The following is an 11,265-nucleotide window of genomic DNA, read 5'->3' as shown; positions in this document are numbered from 1 at the left end:
ACGAGAGAACGCGTTGCGTGACGAGAGCACGTTGTGTGACGAGATCAAACAACGGCTACGAAGGAGACAAGCACGAGGCTCTGCACTAGAAAACTGGGTAGCACTGGTTAGCCTTTCCCAGCCTTAGAATGACTTTTCTCTGAAAGACTAGTACCTCAAAATTTTAGTTTGCTTGCAGTTACGTTTCGAATTCGGTCTCATTTTCGAATGCGAACTCCGTGCAGAAGACCACTGTTAAGTAAACCCTCTTGAAACAGTCCTCTTGCTAACTTAAATTATCCAAAGTGGGTCATACGCGTTTGCTTACAGTTTCTTGTGTTTTCTGGTTATAGATAGACTTCGAACGCAATTCATTGTATTCGGCGGATACAGGAAAAATTTCATCGCGGAAAGAAGTGCACTAAAATAGCTAATTCTAACCATCACTACGCCACCTAACAATCTAGACAGTGACTCACAATGGAATCATGAATTTCCCATCATGGCAATTTCCTCGACCTTGTACGAGCGACTTTGTAGGTATCTTCGATTTCAAATTTATTGCAAGCCTACATTAGTGGTACATACCTAAAACATGTTCTAATACCTAATTATTATGGAGATTGCACAATTTCGTAGGTGCTAGAAAGTGCCCTCTAAAACGTTTACTGTAATTCTGGTTGAATTACTAATCTCGTTTACTATTTAAGAGAACAAACGCAGATCCTATGAACATGCAGGCACGAATGTACGCGCGCAATACACATGTCCAACAAAAGAACCTATCCTCTCCTTTGAAGATTTCTGGCCGATAATCGTAACTGTAGAACCTACACTTCTTTTGAGAAGAAGTATCTTCTGTTGTATCTTTTTCAAGTTTGACTGTTAATTCATAGAAAAAAAGGGGCCTAACAAATTATTACATTATGCATTTTAAAAAAAAAATAACGGTAGAAGAGCTTGCAGAAACTTGTACATCGTCTTCAACAATACATAGATACTTGGATGAACTGAAAAGGAGGAACAGTATTTCATTCGAGATATGCCCTTCCATAAACAAAAAAGCCCGTGTTCGGGCCACATGTTCCATCCTCAGGGCTTATCCCGATTTCCATAACATGAAGTGACTAGGAGTAGTAATCCCCCTCCCCCCACCCCACCTCTGGATGGGTTATTAGTCCATCGCAAGGTTACCCTTTAGCATTTGATCAGGCTTCCCTGACAATTCACCGGTACCTGTTTATACTCTTGGGTGGAGAGACAATGAGAGTTAAGTGTTTTGCCCAAGAACACAACACAATGACCCAACCAGGGGCCCATTTCTCGAAGGTCCCGGTAACAAAAAGGGACCCGTGAAGCTGTTCCGGTTTCATTCAAGATGGGGGTTTCTAAAGTTTTAAAAATTATACAATAAAAATCATCTCAAAAACCAAAAACAAAATGGACTGGTTAGGATGACAGAGCCTGCCAATTAATCATAAAAATTACAATTTCACAGAAAAGAAGAATAGCCAAGTTGTGAAAGAAAGGGAAGAGTTTGTGCACAGTTTCTATGGTGATTTAAAGTAAGGTTGTGATTGGTTGATTTAAACTACAACTTTGAACGTAATTGGTGGATTTAAACTACAACTTTGAACGTAATTGGTGGATTTAAACTACAACTTTGAATGTGATTGGTTGATTTACACTACAACTTTCAATGTGATTGGCTTATTGCACTGTCCGTTAACAAACTGTCCCATAACAACTCGGCAAGTGAATTAGCGGAAAAGTTTTCTTACACCAATCATGATCGAGGAAATTGTAATTTTTATCATTGGTCAGGAAAATGTGGTACATTCTGAGGGAAATAGTTATAGATATGATAGGGAAAAGTTAACTGTCGATCACTTTTGGGAGTTTGAGGGTTAGCGTTTCAAAACAAAAGAGCAACTCACGTCATCGTATTGAAAAGTTGCCATCCCGTTCTGAGCTGTATCGCGCCTTCTAAATTGATCTGCAGAACAAAAATGAAGAGAGTAACAACTGATTTCCAATCTTGAAAAGTCAAGCACTTTTAAGTAATTTCTACAACACGCTGGTCGTAGAGATAACAAATGAGGCCACCCCTCCAGGAGGCTTCTTGGGGCGTTCAAGATTAACGAAGAAACTTTAAGGGCCAATGGAGAAAATGGAGGATAAAACTAGGAAAAAATTAGTACGGGTAATTGCATTCGAGGCAAGACATTGCTTCGCCTTCCACAAAACAAGAAGTCTCTAGCCAGTAGAATAAGGGTTAATTATTTTCCGTTTTTCTAGCGAACGGAGGCAAGCGCGAGGCGGGAGCTAAGCGCAAGTCATGCGCGAGGGGAGGAGCGTGAATGAAGTTGCGCCCGCCCCTGTTGCCCGAAAATGCAAAATATATATATATATACCTGTTCTGCCGGCTAACTAGTCTATAAAAAGCCATAAATTTTACGACACACTTTCGCGCAAAACTGGAAGCAAGATCTGATTATCATTTTAAGGGAAATATTTTAAAGTTTCTTTCAAAATGAAACCACTGTAACGCGTGAACACCAGCTGTGGTCAAACAGAGGACAATATTAAGTCTAAAACTTGTTAGTAACCTGTGCGAACAAACAGATAAATTCGTTTGTCTGAGTACTGTACCTGTCAGAGCCCTCAACCTCACGCAGCAAGCAACAAAGTCGTCAAAGGTGATTCGATTGTTGGTTGAATACCGCTTGACGATGATGTTCAGCGCATTAGGACTTAACCGATAACCTACGAATTTAGAAGGAAACGGAATTTTTTATCAAGACAAATCAACACGAAGGGTTACAAGAAAGAAGGCTGGTAGGGTGGATTAGGGCGGAGTTAGATGACTCCCCACTACTAAATCAAACTAATGTCAGTGAATTTGACATTTTCCCTTTGAGAGGTTTGGTTTCAAGCAGCTGATACAGTCTAATTATAAGTTCTAGATGTGATATCGAAAAAAAAAAATCCAAAAACAACAACAACAGCAACAAAAACAACAACAACAAAAATTAATAAAAAGCTAACGAAGTTACCAAAAGAGGTGAGTGCAGCATGCAGCTCGTGGGGTTCAACTGTTCCTGACCTGTCTCTGTCATGCTGCATAAAGGTCGTCTGTTGCACAGCATAAAAAGAATTAATTTGGGGCATTTGTTGAATTCAATTCAGTTAAAAAATTAAACAATTGGACAGTACATCTCCAAGTCACCCCAAATAAAATATAAGTTCAAAATAACAAATCAATCTTTATGTACCCTTTTTAGTCTCTTTAACTTCCCTTCAAAATATTGATGAATTATCCAGTTATCAGGAAACAAGGGCAGAAAATTGCACTGAGAGGAGGGTCCCCTTTTGAAATAGAACCAAAATATATTTACATGTTATGAACAAGTGGAGAGCAATGAAAAGGAAGCACTGGTGTTACTTATCACAAACAGGGGGTTTGGGGACCAGTTTGTATCCACATGGGACTAAATTCTGTGTCTAAGACAAAGAAAACTTAATTGTACCTTTAACCCCTGAGAGTGATTAGAATCTAATTTCTCCTTAACAAATCACCCCTGAATCGAACATCCAGGTCACAGGAATAAAGCAAATAATCACCAACTTAAGAAACTCTTGATTTTTATACAAATTCTCCTTGTCAGCACCTTAGGAAATTTAAAGAGAACAGTATGGAGAATATGCATACTGATGTTGGGGTGTAAAGGGTTAGGCACCACTGTGTAGCACAGCTGTGCCCAAGTCAGTGAATTACTTAGGGATGTGTTCTACTTATACTTGGGGAACAAACATATTTAATGCCATACTGGGACCGAATTAAAAGTCTTTGTTGCATGGATGTATCGGTGCATTGGCAGGCATGCAGAAACATGTGGACAAGTTTCTCTGGTAGCTTAAGTTTCTTCATGTTACCTACTAGAGGAGCCACTAGCTACATTTTTCACTACCTTTTGTGTAAGGTGTCAGTTCCATATGCCTTGGCAGTCACCTTTTCCCATTTCTGCCCATGGAGGTCACATATATATAATGGTATTGGTGAACAGCTAACACCTACATCCCATGTCTAGAAGATATACAGTTCAAAGAATGCCCCCTTTCCCCCCCACCCCACCCCTCCCTTCACTACACTTTTTTTTTTTAACTCTTTAACTCCCAGAGGTGATTAACATGTGACCTCTCCCTATCATATCCATACATTATCCAGCAAACAGGTTTGGAGAATACTCAAACTTATCAGTTGCTATTTTGATTTTACTCGCAAATTCTTGTAACCAATTTACGAGGAAATGTGTAGCAGCTAGTGGGGAGAATTGACAACCAGATCTTGGGAGTTAAGGGGTTAAAAAAATAAGACTACATGTATGCTCACAGTTAAGATTGAACTCCTTTAACGTACCTTCCACTGATGCAACACACCGCATAATTCCTTAAATTCATTGAAACCCATTTTGCCACTATAGTCACGCTACAGAGGAGTTAAGGTATATCAAAGAAAATTTTTATTTCATAACCAAACTGTAGGCAGGGCGTAAAAATTGCGCCTAATACAGGTACCAATGTGACTAAATTTTTCACTTAGGTGACCAAATCCCGAAAATTAGTTGCCAAATTGGTGACTAGAATGCTTCATCATAACCTTAAAAAGATAAAGCTGCTGCAAACCTCCTTGTTAAGTTTGTTTCCAATATGCAGCACATGCATCTAAATCAATGACTAGACGCCATCTTGGATTTAGGTGAGCTTGAACGTTGTATATCATCCATCCTTGAATTCAATTTGTAGCACATTAAAGATCTTTCTCTGAACTTAATTTTGGAGGGTCTACCTGAAACGCTGACAGCTAAAAAAAGGTTTTATTTGTCTTTGAAAAGGGTGACCAACTTTTTTTGAATTGGCTACCACTTTGAAGAATTTAGGAACCAAGTGGCTATCAGAAAAAAAAATTAATTTCACATCCTGGTAGGTTGGAATAATTGGTGCAAAAATGAATGAATGCAACAGCAATTAAGGTAGCCATATGGGCTTAAAGAAGGGGAACAAAATAAATTTCAACAACACACTATGACTCTCTGACTCACAGTCAAGCGAGCCAACAATTATACTGCTGTGTCTCTCCATACATATCTTCAGAAATTCTAAAATTATTACAACTTGCCTGAGGCCTAATTGCAGCCTCAAACATTTAGAATATAACAATGTTGGTACAAAGTTGGTTAAAGGTTTATTTGCTACATGAGTTGTACAGTATTTTAATCATCACTATGTTTAAGGATACATCCAACATGGTGATCATAATCCTAAAGAATAAAAAAATCAAAGTGTATCACTTATCAAGTATGAACTCTTCATAAGTTTATTAGTGCATAAATTAAACTGCTTGAAAGCAAGTTATCGCATGGGCTTGTTAAAGGAATCCAAAAGCACAATGGTATACACAAATTTACACCAAGTTTTGTATGCTCTTTTTGTGACTCCACTAACACTACCACTTAACCCTTTCACTCCCATGAGTGATCAAGACAGAATTTCTCCTTACAGTATCAATACAATATTTAGCAGACTAGTGACAAGGATAAAGGAAAATATCAGTTAGGAGATTGTTGATTGATGTAAGACTAAATTCCCTGAACTAACATCATGAGAAGGGTATATGGCAGGCAGTGAGGAGAATTACTCATGAGATCTTGGGAGTGAAGGGTTAATACAAGTTGACTGCTTTTACAGGTTGACCTGCAAATGACTTGCATGATGTTTGTGGGTATTTTTTGTCCTAACTGACCAAAGAAGAAAGATAATCTGCAATGCATTGAGAGCATTGCAGAACACTGATGCCAGGAGATAAACTTGGAATAAATGTTACTTGAGAATGATTTTAAATCAAGTTTGAACAGTTCTGCTTTAACCCTTTAAATCCCAGAAGTGATTAACATGAAACTTCTCCCTATATCCATACATTATCCAGCAAAAGGGCAAATGAGAATACCCAAACTTATCAGGTAGAAGCTGTTATCTTGATCCAATACCAAATTCTTCTAACTAATTTCCCAGGAATTGAGAAAAAGCTGGAGGGGAGAGTTAACAATCAGATCTTGGGAGTTAAAGGGTTAAGTGATCATTCAATACAGGTGGAAGACAACACAAACGGGTTGTTGTGACTTAGTCGAGGATGACCATGACCGCTTAATAGAAGTAGAAATTACAGTACTTTAGACGAAAGAAATTTCAGGACTTTAATGACCAAATGCTTAATATAGGGTGACTATTTTTTAATACAGTGCTGCTTAATACAGGATCAACTGTAATACAAGAAGTTCAACTGCAAAACTTGAGAAGTTTAATATTCATGTACACTGTACTTACCTGCAAGTCTCCAAGCTGAAAGCTGGAAATGAAAGGAAACTAAAATGAGCTTATAATAGACTTCTGGTTCATTTGTTAACCAATGGCTGGACAGTGTAATAAAAATTGCAAGGATAGATAATGCATGTATCAAGGTAAGGACATAAAATGCAACCATAAGTATGTTCCAACGCTAAATCCAATTTAGTTTCTGCAATTAGCTAAGATAATTTAGTTCATAGTGATCTTAATCTAAATTATTATATTGGACAAGCTATTCCTATTTACAGGTCAGCGATTGAAAGTAATATTGATAATCTGAAAATTGAATTTGAGTGTGTACACATGTCACTTGCTTGACTTGCTTTTTGCTTTGCCTTTTTTTCTTTACTTTTTTATAATGGTTTTATCATAATACCAAAGTAATTACCCTTTTTTAAAAGTCATCTGAGCAAGGATGGAGAGCAGAGATAAATAGTACATCAGTATTCTTCCCTGCTTGACTGTTTTATACCAAAGTGCGAATAGAGTTTAATGAATGTAAAAAATTAATGTAAATGCTCCCAGGTACTCTTCTTGCATTGCAGAACTGAAATTTAATTCATGGAGAAATACTTACGGTGATAACTTCCAGACATTCCTGAACTTGTTAGACTGCTTTGTAGTTCTTTTGCATCAATCTGCTGATCCTTCAGAAAGACAGAATAAAATCAAATCAAAATTTAAAGAAAAAGAAGCATTTAAATTGTTTCTATTTAGTATTTTTCCAAATTTCTTCAACCCCATACACCTAAAACCTCAGTATGCATATTCTCCATAATATTCTCTATAAATTTCCTAACATGCTGGCAAGGAGAATTTGTTTAACAATCAGGCACTTTTTTAGTTGGTGATCATTTTCTTTCTTCTCAGGACCTTAATGTGTGATTCAGGGGTGATATTGTAAGGAGAAATTAGATGCTGGTCAATCTCAGGGGTTAAAGGAGTATAAAAGAGGGACATGCTCTATCAAACACAGGTGCCACGAGGAGTAATGCTAGTAGGTTTATCTTTTCATATCACCTTCATTATTGGATATTGAAATGATATTGCAGAGGCTACATGTTATTGAGCTCCAAGAGTCAAACCTTTAACTTTAAATTTGTCCATTTGGGTACTTACTGCCCCAGCGACGGCTGAAAAATATCCAAACAAAGGATCTTGCTGCTGCATTGCACCTGGATAGCCTCCTGGAAAGCCTGGGTAACCCTGTAAAAAGGAAAGAGAAGAATTCAAGATTTTGAGCAATAATCACCTTCTGTTACTTTTATTCACAATTGATAAAATAAGAAAATATAATCATGTCTCCCAAATCTTTAAAGATCTAAGGTTGCTAACCATCAGGGCAGCAATTACATGTATACCATCGACATGCTATAACAGCCTTTAAATTTATATGTATGACTGGGTGTGTGCCTGAGTCCCTGTTCTCTAAATACATCCAAAGAGCTGATGACAGGTCTTACACCCTAAGGAATGTCCAGATGCTTTAGATCTCCCTGTGCAGAAATCCCACAGGAAAAAGGAACATTTTATTTCAGAACTGTCACACTCTGGTATTCTTTAGACCTTCCACTCAAACCAAAACCCTCTTTGAAAGACTTCAAATGCTGCATAAAAAAACAATTGATTTCATCCTTTTTAGACAGCATTTAATTATACCATTAAAATGCTATAATACCCTTCATGTACATGTATGACTGAGCATGTCCCTAAGTCCCTGTTCTCTAAACACATCCAAAGAGCTAATGACAGTTATTGAACAAATAAGAAATGCCCAGATGCTTTGGACCTCCCTGTAGAGAAACCCCACAGGAAAGAGGAACATTTAATATTAGACCTGTCTAACTATGGAATTCTTCAGACCTTTTACTCAAGTCAAAACCCACTTTGAAAGAGTTCAAATGCTGCATAAAGAACCAATTGATCTCATCCTTTTTAGAAAGGATTTGATTATAACACTCACATGCTATAATGGCCTTTAACTGTACATGTACATGTGTCACTGGGCATGTGCCAGAGTCCCTGTTCTCTAAAATTAATACCTCCAAAGAGCTGACAACACTTCCTGAACAAATAAGGAATGCCCAGATGCCTTAGATCTCCCTGCACAGAAACCCCACCAGAAAAAGAACATTTTATTTTAGAGCTGTCAAACTCTGGTATTCTTTAGACCTTCCATTCATGCCAAAACCCACTTTGAAAGAGTTCAAACCCTGCATAAAGAACCAATTGATTTCATCTTTTTTAGACAGCACTTAATTGTACCATTGGCATGCTATAATGGCCTTTAAATGTGTATGTATGACTGGGTGCATGCCAGAGTCCTTGTTCTCTAAATACATCAAAGGAACTGATGACACTCAATCAAACAAATAAGGAATGCCTAGATGCTTAGATCTCCTTGTACAGAACCCCCACAGAAAAAAGAACATTTTATTTTAGAGCTGTCAAACTCTGGTATTCTTTAGACCTTTCACTCAAGTCACTTTGAAATAGTTCCAATGTTGCATAAAGTAACAATTGATTTCATCCTATTTAGAGAGCATTTAATTTCTTATTTGACATTTAATTTTATATTTCATTTGTATGTAAGTAAATTCTAATTGCAAAATGTACCTTCATTCTAAAAACCTTTTTGGAATGAATAAAGTATGTATATATTTGTATTATCTGCCAGTCAGAGTGGCTTTTAGACTGCCCTTGGGTCCTTTCAAAATTATCTGTGTATATTTTTGGGGAAAATATAGACAAGACACTTACAAAATGTAGAGTTCTCTAAATAATTTCTTGCATTTTTGGCTGAGTCTCATTGTCTTGAGATATCACTTGGGCCTGTACTAAAATTTTTGTGAAATCTGGTAAAAGATGAACCCCTCATTGTGGAAAAAATTACACTTTGCACCCATGCTGTCATGAAAGTTGAACATTTCTTTCTTACCTTTTCATGTCTAATATGTATGAATGTAAAAAATTTATGTCAGCTTGTGGGAATGACATGTATTTTCTCATTAGAAGGGCATGGTGTGAAAGCTGTCTAATTGTTACATTATCTGATTACAAGCATGATACATGTACTGACCTGTAATCGCTCGCAAAAGGGTTTTAATAACGAATTACATTTGATGATTGTGGTATAGTTTAAAAATGTCATGATTTGAAAACACAAATACATAATTTTAAGATATGCCATAATTTTTGAGGCACAATTTCCGTATAGCCACAAACTTCATTGTGTACATAGTTCGTTGATAGAGAAAACAATGACAAAAGCAACGGATTACCTTCGAGGCCGAGGCCTCGTTTAAAAATGTTATGGGGTTCAACAGAAACCGCTCCAAGATCTTAACTTAAACCTGCACTTTCCTATTAAAGTTAAATTGTAGTTTCGATTCCTCGTAGTTACTCCGTATGTAAGCTTACGTTTTCGACAACTTCATACTAATGAACCCACAGGTCACTAGTGAAAAAACTTCTGCATAAACATGTCATAAAATAAAGGTTTCTTGAACGGTGATTTCAAGCATCAAAAATGCTCCAACGATTAGCTTAATTCCCAGTTCGAATAATTGTGTGTGATTCCAGAATGATTGACAATGGCGTCTGTAAACGGCTTTTTCTCACTGTTCGCTCATCATTGAAAATTTTTCAGAAATCCAAAGGGACAATCAACTCCCTCCTCACTTACCCCGCCATATCCACCTGGTGGTGGAGCACCATAGCCTGGATAAGCCATACCTTGTTTAAATGAATCTCTTGTGCTCTAAGGGATATCTTCGATCCAAACACTGCAAACAGCTTCGGGAGTTACTACATCACGGGCGACGAGCGGGGATAGAAAAAACGACCCAAATATGAGCGGTCAGCGGTGAAATAGCTTTTATACTTCATATAGAGACATATAATTTGTTGTTCCAGAGACAATCATGTTGTAAAGCCGAAATGTTTATTGAAAAGGTCATAGACAGGCCTACACAGACTCCCCTGTGTGGTTTTACGTTTGCAACGCAAAAGCCTTTAATTAAAGCTTCGCTCTGACGAGTATGTCTTTGAGGATTTACCTCTTTTGTATGATATAATCGGAGGCGTTTTGTAAATTGTTTTCAGCAGTGGCTGATTTTGGATGAGGTTCCATTCTTGCATCAGTATTTGTTTTAAACTTTTTAACCCCTGGGTGGTATGCTGTCACAAAAGGCAATATTTTGCCTTTAGTTTTTTTGGTTTGTTTTTTAAGTGTCGACTGCCTTGCGGCAAACGAGACCTCAGATAACGTTTTTTCAATTTGGCTTTTTTTTTTCAGAGCTGAAAGATCTTATATGTACACGCTTTCAGAGTGATAATAAACATGTTGAAAAGTACAACAGTGTTATCTCTGAAAAATCAGTCTACAAACTGACCGAGACCTTTCAATATACACACTATTCATCTTGCCACCCGCCAAGTGTTAAGAAAGGCTTTATTAAAGGAGAAGCTATCAGACTTCTAAGAACAAACTCCTCGGAAAGAATTTTCCAGGAGGCCATGTGTAACTTCAAAACACGACTTGAAGCACGTGGTTACCCATCATCGTCAGAGCGAAGCTTTAATTAAAGGCTTTTGCGTCGCAAACGTAAAACCACACAGGGGAGTCTGTGTAGGCCTGTCTATGACCTTTTCAATAATTGTGATTTTTTTCTCGGCTTAAAAGCTAAGTCAGTTGTTCAATTGAATAGGAAGAAAAACATTTCGAACGGAAAACAGCATTATTTGCATGTGTGGATCTTTTGAGAAAAGGTCTCCTAAACGAGTGGTCTTGATTGTAAATATTTAAGGAATGGTAAATACATTAGCCTTAACATGGCTGTTTCTCGAAGCTCAGTGTTTTCCTACTTGCCTTTTTTCCAC

At 37.4% G+C, this 11,265-nt stretch overlaps 1 protein-coding gene across 1 annotated transcript; it reads right to left on the bottom strand.

The window, feature by feature from the left end:
* Positions 1–520: 520 nt before the first annotated feature.
* On the bottom strand, positions 521–10,188 carry LOC113679402 (sorcin). Its single transcript, XM_027196359.2, has 10 exons — positions 10,070–10,188; positions 7,504–7,590; positions 6,962–7,031; positions 6,364–6,385; positions 5,279–5,300; positions 4,400–4,468; positions 3,036–3,114; positions 2,632–2,745; positions 1,917–1,975; positions 521–989 (listed from the first exon to the last, which is right to left on the bottom strand). The coding sequence occupies exons 1-10, from the start codon at positions 10,115–10,117 to the stop codon at positions 963–965; spliced, it is 597 nt and encodes a 198-aa protein (XP_027052160.2). The 5' UTR covers positions 10,118–10,188; the 3' UTR covers positions 521–962.
* Positions 10,189–11,265: the final 1,077 nt, after the last annotated feature.

The sequence above is a fragment of the Pocillopora damicornis genome, chromosome 9 (assembly GCF_964200805.1).
Source record: "Pocillopora damicornis chromosome 9, jaPocDami1.2, whole genome shotgun sequence".
In the NCBI taxonomy this organism is placed as follows: Eukaryota; Metazoa; Cnidaria; class Anthozoa; order Scleractinia; family Pocilloporidae; genus Pocillopora; species Pocillopora damicornis.
Note: the sequence above shows the minus strand (reverse complement) of the source record. Positions and strands in the feature narration are given on the sequence as shown.